Source organism: Lactuca saligna, chromosome 6 (assembly GCF_052625555.1).
Source record: "Lactuca saligna cultivar CGN05327 chromosome 6, ASM5262555v1, whole genome shotgun sequence".
NCBI classification, from domain to species: domain Eukaryota; kingdom Viridiplantae; phylum Streptophyta; class Magnoliopsida; order Asterales; family Asteraceae; genus Lactuca; species Lactuca saligna.
Genome location: NC_136422.1, coordinates 120,994,228 through 121,014,424, shown reverse-complemented (window position 1 = coordinate 121,014,424; position 20,197 = coordinate 120,994,228). Strand labels below are relative to the sequence as shown.

The following is a 20,197-nucleotide window of genomic DNA, read 5'->3' as shown; positions in this document are numbered from 1 at the left end:
TTTAGTGCTAGATACTTGGTTACTTCGGGATATTAACTTAACCTTTAGTTTAGTATTTTAGTGCGGTTATAGTGTATTCCTTGTATGTTTCCGATAGTGTGAGCAATAGAGGACCCCATGACCTTCCCGGTCATACATAGTGTAGTGAAGTAGTGGCACCCCTAGGCCTGCACGGCTTGGACTGAAGTTAACAGTCGGGATGTTAAATTGTACTTTAGTTTAGTATTTTAGTGTGGATATAGTGTATTCCTTGTATGTTACCGAGAGTGTGAGCAATAGAGAACCCCATGACCTTCCCGGTCATACACAGTGTAGTGAAGTAGTGGCATCCCTGGGCCTGCAAGGATCAGACTGAAGTTAACAGTCGGGATGTTATAGTGTCTGCCCCGTATAGATCTATACATGTAGTGTTGTCTTCCGGTTGGAAAAACTCTGGGCATGGTGTGTAGCGAATAGAGTATCTCGTAGTGAGTTAGTGTGTTATCTTCTGTTTAGTGCCTTTTCTTGTATTATAGTGTAGTAGTCTTTTTGTATAGTTCGGAGTGTGTTCTCTTATTAGTGTATCGTCTCGTAGTAGTGTGTATTATAGTGTGTGGAGTAGTAGTTATAGCGAGTAGTAATGGTCTTAACTATACCTATTATAGTTAACTTAGTGTGTATAGTTCTTACCAAATTTAGTGGTATAAGCGCCCGATGAAATGAAAATGCTCGTATCCAAAACTAATATACATAATATATAACTAAGAAATCAATGACATTCGGATGGATAACAACTACCCTAATCCCACAATCAAACAAGAACAGGAAATAAGGCGAGCTATCGGTCCTAAGTCCTTCAAGCCTTACTTATATAAATATATTAGTGTGGTTACATTTTATAAGAAAATTTATTTAAGAAAAATTTTATCAAAAGGGAACATTTAAAAAGTTGTTTGTTTATTCAAAATAGTTTTGAAAACGTAAAATCCTTTTATAAGGCGTAGTGGTAAATCACATGTGATTCGAACTACGGATAGTAAATCGCATGTGATTAATTTCCATAAACATGTATAATTGACTTGTATCCCCCCCCCCCTAAAACATATAAAAACGATTGAAAGGTTCATTAAAGGGGTATGAACTCACCTGTAGTGAGTGGTTCTGATGACAAAGTTGGATTTAATGATAGGTGTCAAGTGGTGACTTGAGTACACACGCGAAGCCTAATTAGCATATAATGGCACATATATGGATATAATTAGTGTTATGAACAACTAATTGATGATTTTGGGACTATCATAGGGACTAGTAAACACTTATAATGAAGTGTTATAATCATATATGACTGTATGAGGGTTTATAAGTCTATACAAGAGGGTGTATGGCCAAAATACACACTATATGTGTGTGTGTGTGGCCAGGTGTGCGGCTTAGTGTGCTGCCGGCACTTGTGTGCGGCCCTATGTGCGGCCATGTGTGTGTGTGCGGCCGTACACTCCTCTTGTGAGTCCAAATGAAGTGTTTTCTCTTCACATTAAGGAGTTTTGAATGTGTGCTGCTCCCTCATGAAGGTGTGCGGTCGTTCACCTTCAAGGGTCCATGAATATGATGAACATGATGAGTTCTAAGGCTTGGGACTCAAGTGTTTACCTCTAATAAGCTTGAAGATGTACTAGATCACACATATGAGGTCTTCAAGGTGTTCTTGGTTCGAAATTTTAGAGAGAGAAAGTAGGGAGAGAGTAAGGAGTATCCAAATGAATGAATGAAGAAGGTACCCAGCTATATATATGTTTGAGTGTGAGGTTGTAGGGTGTGCGGTTGGGTGTGTGGCCGCACACATGGGTGTGTGGTCGTTCACACAAAAGTGTGGCTGCACACACCTCTTTTGGTGTGTTTAATTCGATTTCATGATGCAAAACACTTTCCAACACCTCCCAAGACCCATAACTAGACTATATTGTGTCCAAAACGCATTCGGAACCACAAGGTTTCCAAAGGGGTGATGAATTCAAGATTTAAAGACAATACGCGGACCAATTACATAGGATGAAAGTTTCGGGTTGTCACATTATCCCCCCGTTAGAGGGAATTTCGTCCCGAAATTTAGAATTTCGTCCCGAAATTTAGAATTTCTATAGAGAGTAGCTACAAAACTATTAGGTAAAAAGATGGGGATATTTGAGTTTCATTTGATCCTCGCGTTCGCAAGTGAATTTCGGCTCGTGCTTGGCGTTCCAGCGAACCTTCACAATAGGGATACGGCTTTGTTTCGTCTGCTTGACCTCACGGTCCATGACTTCTACGGGTTCTTCCACGAAATTGAGGCTCTCGTTGATCTCGATCTCGTCGAGTGGAATCACGGGAGTCTCGTCGAACAGGCATTTCTTCAAGTTTGAGACGTGGAAGGTAGGATGTATGTTACTTAGCTCGTGGGGTAAGTTAAGTTTGTAAGCTACGGGGCCGATTCTGGCGAGAATCTCGAAAGGCCCTATGTACCTTGGGTTCAGCTTTCCATGCTTTCCGAAGCGTATCGTGCCCTTCCAGGGCGAGACCTTCAAAAGAACTCGGTCTCCCACCCGGAATTCCAAGGGTTTTCTTCGTTTGTCGGCGTAGCTTTTCTGTCGATCCCTAGCGGCTTTTAATCGTTCACGAATCTGTACAATCTTCTCGGTCGTTTCTCGAATGATCTCCGGACCAGTGAGAGTGCTGTCAGGAACTCGTCCTTTAGCTAACTGAGTGTCACCCACCTCAGACCACCACAGAGGGGATCTGCACTTCCGGCCGTAGAGGGCTTCGAATGGAGCTGCCTTGATGCTCGTATGATAACTATTGTTGTAGGAAAACTCCACAAGAGGTAAGTGTGTATCCCACGATTTACCGAAGTCGATCACGCAAGCTCGCAGCATATCTTCTAGAGTTTGGATCGTCCTCTCACTTTGTCCGTCAGTTTGCGGATGGTAGGCTGTACTCATATCCAGCCTCGTCCCTAGCCCCTTTTGTAGTGATTGCCAAAACCTTGAGGTAAACCTACTATCTCTATCTGAGATAATAGATATAGGAACACCATGTAGCCGTACTATTTCCTTAATGTATGTTCTTGTGAGTTTCTCCATCTTGTCTGTTTCCTTGATGGGTAGGAAGTGTGCAGACTTGGTCAATCTGTCTACGATGACCCAAATGGTATCCAAGCCACCCGCTGTCTTGGGTAGTTTGGTTATAAAGTCCATTGTAAACCGCTCCCACTTCCATTCCGGTATCTCTGGTTGTTGGAGGAGTCCTGATGGCTTTTGATATTCGACCTTGACCTTCGCGCAAGTTAGGCACTTACTCACAAAGGTAGCGATCTCTGCTTTCATGTTAGGCCACCAGTATAGCTTTTTGAGATCCAAATACATCTTATCTGAACCTGGGTGGACGGAGTATCGAGTGTTGTGTGCTTCCTTCATGACCAGATTCCTGAAACCTCCATGGCGCGGAGTCCAGATTCGACCCATGAGATAGTAGGCTCCGTCACCCTTGACCTCCAAACTCTTATCCATTCCGCGTAGGGATTCTCCCGTCACGTTCTCAGGCTTCAAGGCCTCAAGCTGAGCCTCCTTGATCTGTGATGACAGATGCGAATGGATAGTCATTGTTAGCGATTTGGTTCTTCGACCAGAATGCTCTTTCCTACTCAGGGCGTCTGCTACCACGTTGGCTTTTCCCGGGTCATATCGAATTTCACAATCGTAATCGTTAAGTAGCTCGACCCATCGACGTTGTCTCATGTTGAGCTCCTTCTGGTTTAGTATGTGTTGGAGGCTCTTGTGATCAGTGTACACCACGCTCTTCGTCCCATACAAGTAGTGTCTCCAGATTTTTAGTGCGAAGACGACCGCTCCTAACTCGAGGTCGTGAGTAGTGTAGTTCACCTCATGCGTCTTTAGCTGTCTTGAGGCATAGGCGATGACCTTACCTCGTTGCATCAAGACACAACCGAGCCCCTGATTCGATGCATCGCAGTATACAACAAAATCTTCAACTCCTTCGGGCAGGGATAATACTGGTGCGGTGCATAAGGCTTATTTCAGGGTCTAAAATGCCTTCTCCTGTTTCTCTTCCCAGTCGAATGATACACCCTTCTGTGTCAGCATAGTGAGAGGCTTCGCAATCCGAGAGAAGTTTTGGATGAATCTGCGGTAGTAGCCAGCGAGGCCTAGAAATTGTCAAATTTCCGTAGGCGTCTTCGGTGCTGACCAGTTCTCAATAGCTTTAATTTTGGAGGGATCCACGTGGATTCCTTCTTCACTAACCACGTGACCTAAGAACTCAACTCTTCGGATCCAAAACTCGCACTTAGAGAACTTCACATATAACTTTTTGGATCGCAACGTTTCCAGGACTCGTCGTAAATGATCCCTGTGCTCTAGCTCGCTCCGAGAATAGACGAGTATATCATCAATAAAGACGATGACAAACTGATCTAAGTATGGACGACACACCCTGTTCATCAAGTCCATGAATACCGCAGGTGCGTTGGTCAGTCCAAAGGGCATCACCACGAATTCGTAGTGCCCGTAACGGGTTTGGAAGGCTGTTTTCAAAACATGTTCCTCAAGAACCCGTAACTGGTGATACCCGGACCTAAGATCAATCTTGGAGAAGTAACTCGCTCCTTGTAGTTGGTCGAATAGATCGTCGATACGAGGGAGAGGGTAGCGATTTTTGACCGTGAGTTTGTTGAGTTCTCTATAATCGATGCACATACAGAACGATTCGTCCTTCTTCTTCACGAATAAGGCCGGAGCTCCCCAAGGTGAGAAGCTTGGTCTTATAAAGCCCTTGCTAAGCAGTTCGTTAAGTTGACCGGATAGTTCTTGCATCTCGGCAGGCGCTAGACGATAGGGAGACTTTGCTACGGGAGTAGCTCCTGGAACTAGGTCGATTCTGAACTCAACCTGACGTTTGGGAGGTAAACCTGGAAGGTCCTCCGGGAAGACATCAGGGAAATCACATACGACGGGGATGTCCTTTGGGTTCTTTGATTTCTGGCTTGTGTCGACGACGTGAGCAAGGAAGGCGCGGTATTCCTTACGTAAGTATCTCTGAGCCTGAATGTTGGAGATGATACGAAGACTCATACCGGGTTTATCTCCATAAATCAATAGGGTTTCACGATTCGAAAGATTTAGGCGAATGGCTTTATCAAAGCATAAGATATCGGCACGATAGAGACTCAACCATTCCATACCAACAATGACATCGAAACTCTTGATGGAGACTGGTATGAGATCGATTGGAAATGAGTGATTGTCTAACGTGAGGGTACAACCTACGTAGATTTCGTTAGAGCTTTCGGTCTTCCCGTTAGCCATTTCTACGACGAATGTTTCTTTTAGTGGTTGAGGGGTTTGTTTGAGTAAGTGTTTAAAGGTTTGGTTTACGAAGCTTCTTTCTGCACCACTATCGAATAAGACACAGGCATAAGAGTTGTTGAGAAGAAACATACCCGTGACTACTGTGGGATCCGCCACCGCTTCATTGTAACTAATAGCGAGTAGTCTTCCGGTTCCCCCAGCATTTGCCACCTTCGGATAGTTTTTCTTGAAGTGACCAGCTTCCCCGCAGCCGTAACACGTCGGGGTCATTCCCGAACCGGGAACTTGCGAAATAGGTTTAGGATGGGCTTTGCAGAATCGCACCGTATGGCCCTTCCGACCACAATTAGAACACTGCAATTCACGGCAGGGGCCGTTATGGTGGTAAGGACACTTTGGACATTTGGGCAGATTCCCACTATAAGGCTTTGGCGGTGCAGGAGCTGCTGGAGTAGTGGCAGCATGGACCGCCACAATTTGCTGGTCCCTAGAGGAGGTTTGAGTCTTCTTGCCCTTCTTTTTATCCCGTCGCTTCCTCTTTCTATCAGAAGAATCGGGTGGTGCAGTGGTAGTTGTGGTTGTCGTTGCTGGAGTGGAAGAGATTTCATGGTTGATCAGACTCTGGGCCAATTCCTTGACGCTGTCGAAGGAGGTAGGGTGTGAGGCTAGAACATTTACTCGATACGGGGGCACTAAACCCCAGATGTACCGTTCAATCTTTTTGCTTTCGGACGGTATCATATTGGGACACATAGCCGCCAAGTCATTGAACCTAGCCGTATACGCTATTATGTCGGTACCTTTCATCTTGAGGTTCCAGAGTTCCTTCTCAAGTTTCTGGATTTTGCCCCTAGGGCAGTACTCCTTTCTCATGAGGTCCTTTAGGGTGTCCCAGCCCGTGGCATTGGCTGTAACCAAGGAGAGTGCACTGACATGGCCGTTCCACCATGTCAAGGCCCTGTTGGTGAGGGTGGCAGTTGCGAACTTGATTTTGCTCTCTTCAGGGCAAGAGCACATTTCAAAGACAGATTCGGTTCTTTCGAACCATTGGGACAGTGCCAGAATTCCTCCGGTACCATCGAAGAAGGTAGGTTTACAGTTCATGAAGTCCTTATAAGTGCATCCCTGCACTCTTTGATGGACTTCGCCAAATCTAGAGTTGCCACCGCTCGCATCACCGAAGTTCACTTGAGCCATGGCTATTGTCACAACTGCAGTCACAGCCGTTTGGAACAGCACTGGATCGAACTGCGGGGGAGGAGGTGGTGGAGGAGGGGTTTGAGTTGCTGGTCTTCCTCCGTTTGAACGCCTTCGTGGAGGCATCTTTCACTGGGAGACCATAGGAATGATAGCAATAGTAAGAGTCTATTGTGAGTATGAATAGAGTGTTTCATGGATTGAATCACATAATTCAATATCAGCATGAGATTCATAGCAATAGATTAGTTAACTGCCTATACACTGGTATTAATGATGTAACACAAGTTCATGAAAACCGACCTAACAGTAGGTCTCACATCAAACCATAGAGAAAATGTTGGCAGTTTAGAGGTCTAGTTAGAGTACTTTTAAGCTAGGAATGTTTACAGACGAGAGATCTACGGAACATAGAGAGGAAAGGCTAGTCCTTTAAACAAAAGAGTGGGGTACTAGACGTCTTCTACTGGCGACGGTTACTTGTTGGGCGAACCCTCAAATCCGCTAGCTGACTCATAACTTCTTGAAGGTGTAGATCATGAATCCTTTGATGTGCTTGGAGTTCCCTAACTTCGGCTCGAGATGCAGCTAGCTGATGCTGCAGAGCCTTGTTATTCCTCCTTGTCTTGTCCACAGTTTCTTCGAGTTGGCGGATGCGAACCGTGTTGAGGTTCGAGTTGGCATCCACTTCCACAACTCGACCAATAGCAGCTTGACCCTGCTCGACATTCCTGGCAATCCTTCGGATCATGATGGGTAGAACCCGATCCGCTGATCCTCCTTCGTTTATGTTGTAGAAGCTTCGATCTCCATTGTAAGGCAAGGGCTGGCCCTGCTCCTCGCTCCATCGGTGCAAGGATATGGCCCACATAGGAGTGGAACCCTGAAATGCCGGACGGGGGTTAGGGTTCGGAACTCCGGGAGGTAGGTTATTAACTTCTGGCTCGGAGTCAGAGTTATCCGAAAAGCCTTCTGCTCGGTGGTCATCCAGAGGGATTGGGTGATTGTCCTCCGACTCTTCACTGAGCCATCCTTCATTGCCCTGGTTTGGGTAGTACGGGTCGCCTGGAAGGTGGAAGCCAGCCATGATATCTATGCGAGAAAAGGGGAAAAGAAGATTAATAGGCGCCCTAACCTAAATTACTTATAAGATGATCGTCATGAGTTAGAACAATACTTGCATAATGCATACTAATTACATGCGACTAGGGCAGGATAGTCCGTCGAATAAGTGACCCTAACTCTAAATCCACAACCAAACAAGGAACAGGAAGTAAAGCAAAGATCACAGATTCTAAGTCTATAACGCCCTAGTCACATGTAACCAGAAAGTATCCATTTAGCAACTATTGCTCTATCAGTAACGACCCTTTTTAGTTCTCACACATGTATGTTTTAGAGGTACAGAATACTCCTATAGTATTCCTATGCTAACGTTATTGTGGTAGTGTTGGTAAGTTTTAGACTTGTTGCAACACCACAACCAAGCTTAGGCACATGCTAGTCACTCCCAGGAAAACATAGTTGATCAGGCTACATCCCCTAAATGTGACCATATGTCTCTAAGTCCAATTATGCTATCCAACAATCTTAATACTTTTGCTCTGTTCTAGTGCGATACTGACTTCTGTATTTTGTAGTGGTGTGTGTATATATATACTTAGTTAAATCTTTTAGATACTTAACATTATATATTCTTGGTCAGAGTGTTTTAGTCCCGAAGTGTTTATAGTTCGTATATCTTTTATAGGTTGATATACTTGATTCACTATAAACAATGCTCTGATACCAATCTGTCACACCCCAAAACCGATAACGGCGAAATACGTTTCGGGGTGGAGGACGTCATGTACAGTATCATCACGATTGCATAATAGTAAAAACAAGAAACATACAACCATTTCATTTACATAGTGAGTTTAGCTACAAGTGTGTTCGTAATGTTCAACAAACACCAAAAGTAATACAAAAATAAGAAATGGATCTTGTATGCTCCACCTTCTCCAAATGGCTGCACCTGTACCTGTCTATCTTTGACCTGAGGATACAAGTTATTTTGAAAACGAATATCAGCATAAAGCTGGTGAGTTCATAGGAGTTTAGTGTGAGTTCTTGTATCAAAAAGCATTAGAACCGATAGTGTGAAGAGTTGTAGTTCACAGTCATAAGTAGTAGTAAAACCTAGAAAATCCTATATTTTCCAGAAATACATTGTAAGTGAAAACCTTTAAGAAACATGTCATTTTTCTTCTTTGAAAACCATTTATCGTAAGAGTATAATAGTGACTCTCCAATAAGTAATACAATATGGTAAGTTATGCCTGAAGTCAATAATAGTGGTACTAACTTCCTTTAGTGCTAGATACTTGGTTACTTCGGGATATTAACTTAACCTTTAGTTTAGTATTTTAGTGCGGTTATATTGTATTCCTTGTGTGTTTCCGATAGTGTGAGCAATAGAGGACCCCATGACCTTCCCGATCATACATAGTGTAGTGAAGTAGTGGCATCCCTGGGCCTGCACGGCTCGGACTGAAGTTAACAGTCGGGATGTTAAATTGTACTTTAGTTTAGTATTTTAGTGTGGATATAGTGTATTCCTTGTATGTTACCGATAATGTGAGCAATAGAGAACCCCATGACCTTCCCGGCCATACACAGTGTAGTGAAGTAGTGGCATCCCTGGGCCTGCACGGCTCGGACTGAAGTTAACAGTCGGGATGTTATAGTGTCTGCCCCGTATAGGTCTATACATGTAGTGTCGTCTTCCGGTCGGAAAAACTCTGGGCATGGTGTGTAGCGAATAGAGTATCTCGTAGTGAGTTAGTGTGTTATCTTCTGTTTAGTGCCTTTTCTTGTATTATAGTGTAGTAGTCTTTTTGTATAGTTCGGAGTGTGTTCTCTTATTAGTGTATCGTCTCGTAGTAGTGTGTATTATAGTGTGTGGAGTAGTAGTTATAGCGAGTAGTAATGGTCTTAACTATACCTATTATAGTTAACTTAGTGTGTATAGTTCTTACCAAATTTAGTGGTATAAGCGCCCGATGAAATGAAAATGCTCGTATCCAAAACTAATATACATAATATATAACTAAGAAATCAATGACATTCGGATGGATAACAACTACCCTAATCCCACAATCAAACAAGAACAGGAAATAAGGCGAGCTATCGGTCCTAAGTCCTTCAAGCCTTACTTATATAAATATATTAGTGTGGTTACATTTTATAAGAAAATTTATTTAAGAAAAATTTTATCAAAAGGGAACATTTAAAAAGTTGTTTGTTTATTCAAAATAGTTTTGAAAACGTAAAATCCTTTTATAAGGCGTAGTGGTAAATCACATGTGATTCGAACTACGGATAGTAAATCGCATGTGATTAATTTCCATAAACATGTATAATTGACTTGTATCCCCCCCCCCTAAAACATATAAAAACGATTGAAAGGTTCATTAAAGGGGTATGAACTCACCTGTAGTGAGTGGTTCTGATGACAAAGTTGGATTTAATGCTAGGTGTCAAGTGGTGACTTGAGTACACACGCGAAGCCTAATTAGCATATAATGGCACATATATGGATATAATTAGTGTTATGAACAACTAATTGATGATTTTGGGACTATCATAGGGACTAGTAAACACTTATAATGAAGTGTTATAATCATATATGACTGTATGAGGGTTTATAAGTCTATACAAGAGGGTGTATGGCCAAAATACACACTATATGTGTGTGTGCGGCCAGGTGTGCGGCCTAGTGTGATGCCGGCACTTGTGTGCGGCCATGTGTGTGTGTGTGCGGCCATGTGTGTGTGTGTGCGGCTGCACACAAGTGTGTGCGGCCGTACACTCCTCTTGTGAGTCCAAATGAAGTGTTTTCTCTTCACATTAAGGAGTTTTGAATGTGTGCTGCTCCCTCATGAAGGTGTGCAGCCGTTCACCTTCAAGGATCCATGAATATGATGAACATTATGAGTTCTAAGGCTTGGGACTCAAGTGTTTACCTCTAATAAGCTTGAAGATGTACTAGATCACAAATATGAGGTCTTCAAGGTGTTCTTGGTTCGAGATTTTAGAGAGAGAAAGTAGGGAGAGAGTAAGGAGTATCCAAATGAATGAATGAAGAAGGTACCCAACTATATATGTGTTTGAGTGTGAGGCTGGAGGGTGTGCGGTTGGGTGTGCGGCCGCACACATGGGTGTGTGGTCGTTCACACAAAAGTGTGGCTGCACACACCTCTTTTGGTGTGTTTAATTCGATTTCATGATGCAAAACACTTTCCAACACCTCCCAAGACCCATAACTAGACTATATTGTGTCCAAAACGCATTCGGAACCACAAGATTTCCAAAGGGGTGATGAATTCAAGATTTAAAGACAATACGCGGACCAATTACATAGGATGAAAGTTTCGGGTTGTCACATTATATACAAAAGAGAAGAGTTGTTTTAAATTTTATAAACTCAAGTTTTATAAAATATAAACTTTGTCTCTTGAGTAAAAGACAAAAGGGTTTCAACTAATCCATAAAGTTGTACACAATTTATTAATTCATACAATATGAATTATGTAATATTACTTGCTAATGAAAATTATTATTTTCATGAAATAAATAATTTCCAATTTAGTTTTAATAGTTTTATTGAATATTTATTAAAATCAATTTCTAATAAATAATCAATTATATGAAGTTGTTAATGTGACCCATTAATATCATATGTTAATTAGCAATATCACTTAAATATAATTCTTGAGCATACTAGACCTTTCATGGTGTTACTCTGGTTCTCAGTAGTGTGCGGTGTTACCCTCATTAGGATTCTACTTGTTGTTGCTTTGATTTTCTTTTTGACCTGGTCCGATATGATGGAGAGATGGAGATAACATCATTTGTTGACCTTCTTGTTATGTTTTTGATACTAATGGCAAAAAGGTCTAGAGTCTTTTCTCTTTGATTTTCTTTTTGACCTAGAAGTACTTAATGAAATCTAATCAGAACAGAACAAGCAACTCTGATATGTAATGGCAAAAAGGTCTAGAGTCTTCCTACAAAGAAACTTGTTCCAGATGATATTGTGGAGCTTCATGTAGTTTGTGAATGGCAAAAAGGTATCGAGTCTCGAAAATGGTTTTTTGATTACTTTGAATATTTTTGATTTGGTTGTACAATTTCTCGAAGAACATACAAGTTAGCAGAAGCAAATTCCCTTGCTCTAGCTCCGTCTTCTTCACCATCCGAAGCTTCGACTGCTAGCAGACCTCTAAGTTTGCCATTTTTTCATTACGACCTTCATTCGATAGGGTTGAATCATTGCTATAGTTGTCGCCTTGTAATGTGGAGTCTTCTAAATATTTGTTCGTGAATGGAGCTTTGACAATTGCACTTCCATTTGTGGCTAAGAACGAATCTATAAATGTAAACCCACTGAGAACACATAAGAATGATGAGTCGTAGGTTGAGATTCCAAGAAAAGGCGATTAGTTGCAGGCCTCCATTTATTTTTTTTAATTATTAATAATATAAACAAACTTAAAAGGAAATTAAAAAAGAAATATATAAGGGTAAATATGTCTTTTTACATCACATTTGCTTAACTAATCCAATACCTTTTAAATATTATGGATGATTCCGAATTAATTATTGAAAATAAAGATGGAAATCGTTTGATTTGGTCAGAGACGATATGGTTAGGGATGTTTTGTTTGACATATTTTAGCGTATCGGGGTTTCTGCTAATAAAGAGACACCTATTAATTTCTTGACTGACCCGACAGAAGGAAGGTCAACCCTTAGACCGGCTGACATTTTGATTTTTGGATGGGTCGGAGGGAAACACGTATGTGTGAACCTTATAGGGGTATCCCCTCTCGTGGGTTTGAGGGCTTCACGGCGGGACAGACTACTTTAAAAGCTACTACAGCAAAGTTATCAAACATGAGAAATCGTGCATGAAAAATCAATACGTGTTTATACCATTTGTATTTGATACGTTTGGTTTCGTCGTGCCAGATGCGGTAGAGCTTTTTAATAAAATACAACGGATCATACATAACAATGTTAAAGATCTATCAGATAAGATGAAGTTTTAAAAAGAATTAGCAACTGTTCTCGAATTAATTAAAAAAAAAAAAGTTATAGAGTACACGAAGCCCAAACACAGGGTAAACCCATTTGGATCATTCGCCTCCTAAAGACCGCCATAGCAGACTTCTTCCCCACCTTCGAAGCTTCAACAGTGACTACCTATACTGTCTCATCTCCTTACTCTCCAACTGCTTTTCTAGGTAAATACTCCATCTCTTCTCTGTGCAATCTCGGATCACTTACTCTCATCAGTAGCAATCACAAGATTTACGAAGTTTGTGATCGCTTTTGAAACAATTTGAAGATCCAGAATAGTTCACACAGCTTCTAAGTTCTAATCACTTCTGGATGGAAAATCGATACAGATTTTGACCTTATTAAAAGAAAAAAAAAACCCCACTCGCCTGAACTAATTGAGAACAAGTCCTCCATGTCGGTTTTGCATTGGAAAATTTCTGGATTTAATAAACACATGAAAATTCCGTAATCCTATTTCTTCCCATTGTAGTGTGCAATTGCATCTGTGATTTCAATTTATCTGACTAAACTCTCATTTGTAACAGCTCAGATTGAGAACATTCAAGACGTAATGGCAGTGTAAGTCTCGTATCTCTACTTGAAATTGTTAACTTCAGCAATTGTAATCCGAATCCATATTTGACCAAATTTCCACTTCTTTTTCTCAGAATTGCATCTGCTCCAGGGAAAGTTCTGATCACAGGAGGTTACCTGGTTTTGGAGAGGCCAAATGCCGGAATTGTACTAAGTACAAATGCTCGTTTTTATGCAATTGTAAAGCCAATTTATGATGAACTAATGCCAAACAGTTGCCTTTGGGTGTGTATTTCCCCCTTGAACTCTAAGATCCTACATTCAACTTTCACATTACTTCTATAATCCCACTCAATCTAACAAAACAATGATGATTTTTCATCTTTCAGTCATGGACGGATTTGAAGTTAACTTCTCCTCAAATGGGCAGAGAAGCTATCTACAAAATGTCACTAAAGCATTTTACTCTTCAATGCACTTCCAGGCATGTATCTTATCCATCAAATACCTTAATTGGAGTATAATTTAAGAATATATATATATATATTAGGAATCTTTGTGGATCGATATGCATCATCATCAAGTTTTGGTATGTATTTCTCAGTGAATCAAGGAACCCTTTTGTGGAATATGCAGTGCAATATGCTGTAGCAGCAGCATATGCAACATTTGATAATGACAAGAAGGATGCACTTCAAAAACTGCTTCTGAAAGGTAATTTTTGATGCTCTAGTTATTTCATATTGAGTGGTGTTTTTTTTTTTTTGAGTATTTATGTGTAACATGCTATTATTATATGTACAGGTTTTGATATCACAATTTTAGGTGGCAATGACTTTTATTCCTATCGCAATGAGGTGCTCTTCCTTTTATACAATATGTAAACCATCCATGATGATGGAATGGAATTACTCATTCCATTCCATTCCTATTCTTTTGTCATTCCATTACATCCAACCAAAATATCTCTACAAATCTGATCAGCTAATATCTTTTAACATTGTAATTGTATTACCAATTGAAGATCTAACATTTTTTTTTCTGTAAAAGTAAAATATTGTTTTGTGACTTAATATACAGATTGAAGCACGTGGGCTTCCACTAACCCCGGAATCACTGGCATCTCTACCACCTTTTTCTTCAATTACTTTGAATTCTTCAAGTGGAGAAAGTTGTAAGCCTGAAGTTGCAAAAACTGGGTTGGGATCTTCTGCAGCCATGACCACAGCAGTGGTTGCTGCTTTACTTAATTACCTTGGAGTTGTTAATCTTTCATCTTCTAGTGGGGCCCAATATCAAGAAAATCTTGATGTGGTGCATATTATAGCCCAAATGGCTCACTGTATTGCTCAAGGAAAAGTTGGGAGTGGATTTGATGTTAGTTCAGCTGTTTATGGAAGCCATCGTTATGTAAGATTTTCACCACAAGTTATCTCTTCTGCTCAGGTTCTCTCTCTCTCTCTCTCTCTCTATATATATATATATATATATATATATATATATATATATATATATATATATATATATATATCTTTCTCTTTCTCTATTTCTCTCTTCTTAAGAAAGTGTTTGGGATGATGGAATTGGAGAAGGCTTGGAATGTGTTTGTGTTGCATTATGGAATGAAATGGACGATTGGAGGAATGTGATTCTATTCCATTTTGTTAATTTTCATTCATTAACTAGAAGTAGTGTTTTTTATTCATTCTAGTATGGAATGGGATGAAAAAAGATACAATATAATTATAACCTGTTGTCATTTATGTAATTTATAATGATACAAAAAAATATGATGATTTTAGTTGGATTACTATTTTATTTGAAGAAAAACTATGAAATATATTTTTATTTGTGCAATAATGAATGTTATTTACTCATTTATGTAATTTACAATATAATCTATTGTCTCATTTGAGAAATTACAATATAAATATAACCTGTTCTTGTTTGTATAATAATGAATGGCACAAAAATTCTCATGACTGTAATTAAGTTACATTTTTTTTTTTGAAAATAACTGAAAATAATATTCATTATCTTTTTGAGTTTCAGAATGTAATCAGAGCCCTACCACTAGAAGAAGTTGTGTCTGATGTCTTAAAGGGAAAGTGGGATCATGAAAAGACCAAATTCTCCTTGCCACCATTAATGAATCTGGTAAATAACTTAAGCTATTTCATGATTACATATCTACATCTATATATTTTTAACTTTTTTTAAAAGTCAAAACAATAAAATTTTAACCATTTGTACAGTTACTAGGTGAGCCAGGAACTGGAGGATCATCAACTCCATCAATGGTTGGTGCTGTAAAAAAATGGCAGAAAGCTGATCCTCAAAACTCATCAAATACATGGAAACAATTGTCAGAAGCAAATACAACACTTGAAGCACAATTAAATCTTTTAAGCAAATTCGCAGAAGAATATTGGGAAATTTATAAAGGTGTTATTTACAACTGCAGCATGTATCAATCAGAAAAGGTACTTCATATTTCGTAAATTTTTGTAATTGTCTTTTTTTTTTTTTTTTTAAATAAATTTGATCTCATAATGTTTTATAGTGGAGAGAGCAAGCAAGTGAAACGATAAGTCAAGAAATTGTGAAAACATTATTTGGAGCTCGGGATGCCATGCTTAACATCAGGTTTCACATGAGGGAGATGGGGAAGGCTGCAGGAATACCTGTAAATTCTCATTTTTATATTTTAAATTTTAACGAATTTTATTTAATATAAAATATAAATATACCATGTTACTTCATGTACTTTTTCATCCGACAACAGAACAGAACAGGTTGTACTGCATTTAACATGCATCGGACTGACGCTGAGATTGATGTCAGTGGGATAAAAAATTATTGCAATTTTTTTTGTCTCGTTTTAATAAGTGAAACAAGGAGGGATGTAGACTCGCTCTCGATCTCGTTCGTGAAAAAGACGTAAATGCCCTCATCATCCTCATTATCAAAAATAGCCTTGGAAAGCATGTCCAATCCTATCCTGTTTAACAAACGCATCCGAAGGCTGCGTTTCTTAAATGTGAATACGACAAGACTTGGCTGGACAAGCTTTTTAGGGCTATTTTTGATAATGAGGGCATTTATGTCTTTTGCACAAACGAGAGATCGCGAGCGAGTCTACATCCCTCCTTGTTTCACTTATTAAAACGAGACAAAAAAAAATTGCAATAATTTTTTGTCCCACTGACATCAATCTCAGCGTCAGTCCAATGCATGTCAAACGCAGTACAACCTGATCTGTCCTAATACAAACACTCCTTTCTATTCTCAAATTTTTAATCTCTTGCTTTCCGATTTCGTTAGTACATATAAGCTCGTCGAATTAACCTGACTTAGTCGAAGAAAAACTAAGTGGCACACGAGATAGATTAATCACAAGAGTGATTTTGGTTTTACAGATAGAACCGGAATCACAAACTCAACTTTTGGACGCGACAATGAACATGCCCGGAGTTTTGTTGGCGGGAGTTCCTGGAGCCGGAGGTTTCGATGCGGTATTTGCAGTTACATTAGGAGATTCCGGTCAAAATATATCTAAAGCATGGAGCTCACACAATGTTTTAGCCTTGCTTGTAAGAGAAGACCCTCGTGGTGTTTCTTTAGAAAATGCTGATCCTCGAACCAATCAAATCACATCCGGTATTTCTTCTATTAGTATCGTGTGATATTGTATTTTTAATTTCATGATTACCATATTTAGATGGAATACATGATCACATTGTTTTCGGAGTATTATAGGAATAAAGTTGGTGTTTATTGTTGTATTTTTCTTTGAATGTTGTAATACATAAATTAAATTGATGAGTTACGAAATTTGTAGCATTCGACTTTCGTATTTTCCTATTACAACAGTGTACTAAAAATAAACCTAATAATAGCAATGTCATCCAAATACTAAACAATTTTCACTAAGTCTAATGTCTAAACAAAAAAGAAAAGAAAAAAAAAATCAGAAGTACAATGCTATGATTGGTTAGATTTTTCAAAGTATTATTAAGAAAAAACTTTGAAACTGCAATACAACAATTGGGTATTTTTTTCAAAGTACAATGCTTTAATAGAAAAAAGATTGAAAGTATAACCCTATAATAGAAAGAAATAAAAATATGATGCTTACAATACACAAAAATAAAGCAAGGTATGTTGCTATTTCTTGTATTTACCTCTAAATTAGCTTACCAATAATCTTTACAAGAACATACCCCATTTTCAAAACAATGAAACCTATTCCTATCCCTAACAACAATTCTTCTTTCATAGATCAATGAAATCATTTTCGTATAAACGTGACAATCCTTACACATTCTCATGTTTCTAACAATCCTAATTGATGAACTTTTTGATGTATGAATCAACCCAAAAGCAATTGCCAACTTTTGACTATGTCTACTCAATCTTTCCCTCTTTTCATCTTCATCAACATCAAGAAAAATTTCTGATAAATCTGGTAAATACCCTTCAAATCTCAACTGCCATTGCATTTGGTAAAGCATATCACTTACCCCTTCACATTTAGCCCACAATGTATCATTTGAAACAAACTTATAAACCTTTCTTTTTACCTCAACAAAGCTAAAACCATGAGTTTTTACCAATGGATTTACCAATGCCCTTCGAGTCAAACTCACAAGCTCCCATCTTTGACTTTTTGCGTATATATTCGATAACATAGCATACACACCATTCGTTTGTTGTGGATTCAATTCTAGTAGCTTTTTTGCAACCTTTTCTCCCAATTCAAGATCTTTATGAACCCAACAAGCTCCAAGAAGACTATACCAAACCACCTCATTTGCTTCCATTGGCATTTTCTTTATGAATTCGAAAGCTTCCGTCACTTTTCCCATTTTACCCATGGCATCCACTAAACACCCGTAGTGTTCAATTGTCGGCTCTATCTTGTCTTCTTTCATCTTCTCAAAAAGGGTAAAACCGTCTTTTAAAAGTCCCGCGTGACTACACGCTGTCAAGACACTAATGTAAACAACCCCATCGGGTTCGAATCCTTTTTCGCGCATTTCCGAAAATACCGTCAAAGCTTCGATGCCATAACCATGAAATGCCAACCCCGAAATCATGACACTATAAGACCATTCGTTCTTCACCTTCATTCTTTCAAATATGGACAACCCGGTTTCCAAAGATCCACATTTTAAGTACAAATCTAGTAAAGTAGTCTCGATAATCACATTTAATCCACTTAAGTTTCTTATCAAAAACCCATGTGTAGATCTTCCTAAATCTAAGGCATTTAGATTAATACAAGAAGATAAAACACTAACTAAAACACTCTCTTCACCTCTCCAATCTTTTCGACTACTTAACTCCCTAAACATATCAAGACACTCACCCCACATTTCCTTACTCACGTGGGCCCCGATAATTGCACTCCAAGTAGCCGAACTTTTATCCAAATCATCCATTTGGTTAAAAAGGGTACACGATTTCGTTATTTCGCGACACTTTCCGTACATATTTATCAAACTGTTTTGCACGAAGATATCATCTTGAAGTCCAATCTTGAAAACATGCCCATGAAGTTGCATTCCTTCTTCAAGTCTTTGTAGATAAGAACACCCTTTGAGAAGGGATGGGTATGTGAAGTTGTTTGGATGAATACCCATTTCAAGCATTCGATTATAAAAGATGATAGCTTCATCAAGATTTGTATCTTTAATGTGGCCTCTTATCATGGTGTTGAATTGAAACGAATTTGGGAAGTCGATTTGGTGGAAGATTGAGCATGCATAATCCATGCTGCCGAAGTGAGAAAGGGCAGAAATGGAAATAAGATTGGATGCGCAGAAGGAGCTTGAAAGTAAGCCGAGTTTGAGGATTAGAGAATGAGATTGCTTTAAGTCTTCCATGCTCTTGCTTTTTTTGAGAAGAAAGATGCATTCTTGTTCTCTTGAAGTGAAATCGATCGGTTTTTGGTGATGGTGATGTTCTTGTGGGTGTGGTAAGAATAAATTTTGGTGGATTGATGTCCCAACCATTAATGGGTGTTGTGTGTGTGTGTTTTTGTGTAGTGTGAGTAGAGAAAGAAAGATTTGCTAGTTGTTGATGGGTATTTTCTAGTTTTTCTTAGAGAGAGAGAATCTGATCCTTAAGTTATGGAGAGAAAGTTTGAGCCAAAGAAAGTATGCAGGGGGCAGTATCATGTAGATAATGGATATCGATAGGATAATGCTTTTGAAGTGGGGTCTATATGGATAGAGCTCATTTTGTTGTTTTTATAAATGTTATGAAGCTATTTTGGAGATAGTGTGATAGAGCGAGAAAGAGAGTTTATACCTAAAGCGAAAAACTATTTTTTTTTTTTGTTTTTGTTTTTATTATTTGTTGTAAATAATTGATGAATGATATAAATAATGGGAAAATGATTTAGGAGGCTAACTATCTTGTTTTAACTGTTTAAATTACATCAATATTACCGGCTAATACATTTTTTAACCGGTAACTCAAAGGGAAAATGATTTAGGAGGGTAACTACCTCTTATCCGTGTTCACATATTGGCAACTTCTTATTTTTTTGTACATAAGAACGCAACATCCCAAAAATCATGACCAAAAAATTATTTTTTAATTTAATACTAAAACCATAATTGCCAGACCATTAATTTAATACTCCGGCATCTGGCCCCGCCCGGCATCAGGCCCCGCCTGGCATCGAGTCCTGCTCGGTATATAGATTTGTCTCTCTTAGGCTCGCTAAACACATACAATCATATAACATGTTAACACATAAAGAAACATACTCTGCTAATAATGAGATACAGAACTTCGTCCGTACTCAGCTAGTTCTAGTCAGGGTTTCAGCAGTGCAAGGTGAGTCTCCTCACTGTGTGAATGTGTCTAAGGCCACAATGCCAGCCCATGTAGTCTATGAGTAGGAAGACCCGGGGGTTAGCCCTAGTATGTTATTCCAGACCAAGGTTCGATGGCGGGCGGGTGCCCGAGGAATGTTTGCATATTAGATTATACTTGTATGTGTGATA

The 20,197-nt window shown here is 39.2% G+C and overlaps 2 protein-coding genes across 3 annotated transcripts; one reads left to right on the top strand and one right to left on the bottom strand.

Moving 5' to 3' along the window:
• The first annotated feature begins 12,689 nt into the window (after positions 1-12,689).
• On the top strand, positions 12,690-17,021 carry LOC145000426 (phosphomevalonate kinase, peroxisomal-like). 2 transcript variants are annotated; one of them, XM_078959653.1, is made up of 11 exons: positions 12,690-12,826; positions 13,190-13,223; positions 13,313-13,463; positions 13,568-13,662; positions 13,783-13,892; positions 13,983-14,035; positions 14,259-14,624; positions 15,231-15,335; positions 15,434-15,661; positions 15,742-15,864; positions 16,598-17,021. In XM_078959653.1, the coding sequence occupies exons 2-11, from the start codon at positions 13,216-13,218 to the stop codon at positions 16,862-16,864; spliced, it is 1,506 nt and encodes a 501-aa protein (XP_078815779.1). In that variant the 5' UTR covers positions 12,690-12,826; positions 13,190-13,215; the 3' UTR covers positions 16,865-17,021. The 2 variants fall into 2 exon arrangements, with proteins under 2 accessions (XP_078815779.1, XP_078815780.1); XM_078959654.1 differs by having other exon boundaries at positions 12,691-12,826; positions 13,195-13,223.
• Positions 17,022-17,266: 245 nt separating this feature from the next.
• On the bottom strand, positions 17,267-19,350 carry LOC145001783 (Tetratricopeptide repeat (TPR)-like superfamily protein). Its single transcript, XM_078961129.1, has one exon. It carries the CDS (start codon positions 19,193-19,195, stop codon positions 17,375-17,377), a length of 1,821 nt encoding a protein of 606 aa, XP_078817255.1. The 5' UTR covers positions 19,196-19,350; the 3' UTR covers positions 17,267-17,374.
• Between the last annotated feature and the right edge of the window lie 847 nt (positions 19,351-20,197).

Coding starts and splice junctions, on each gene's coding strand:
- LOC145000426 (XM_078959653.1), top strand. Junction 14,625..15,230: donor AAGTTATCTCTTCTGCTCAG/GTTCTCTCTCTC, acceptor TTTGAGTTTCAG/AATGTAATCAGAGCCCTACC. Junction 15,336..15,433: donor TGCCACCATTAATGAATCTG/GTAAATAACTTA, acceptor CCATTTGTACAG/TTACTAGGTGAGCCAGGAAC.
- LOC145001783 (XM_078961129.1), bottom strand. CDS start 19,195: ATGGTTGGGACATCAATCCACCAAAATTTATTCTTACCACACCCACAA.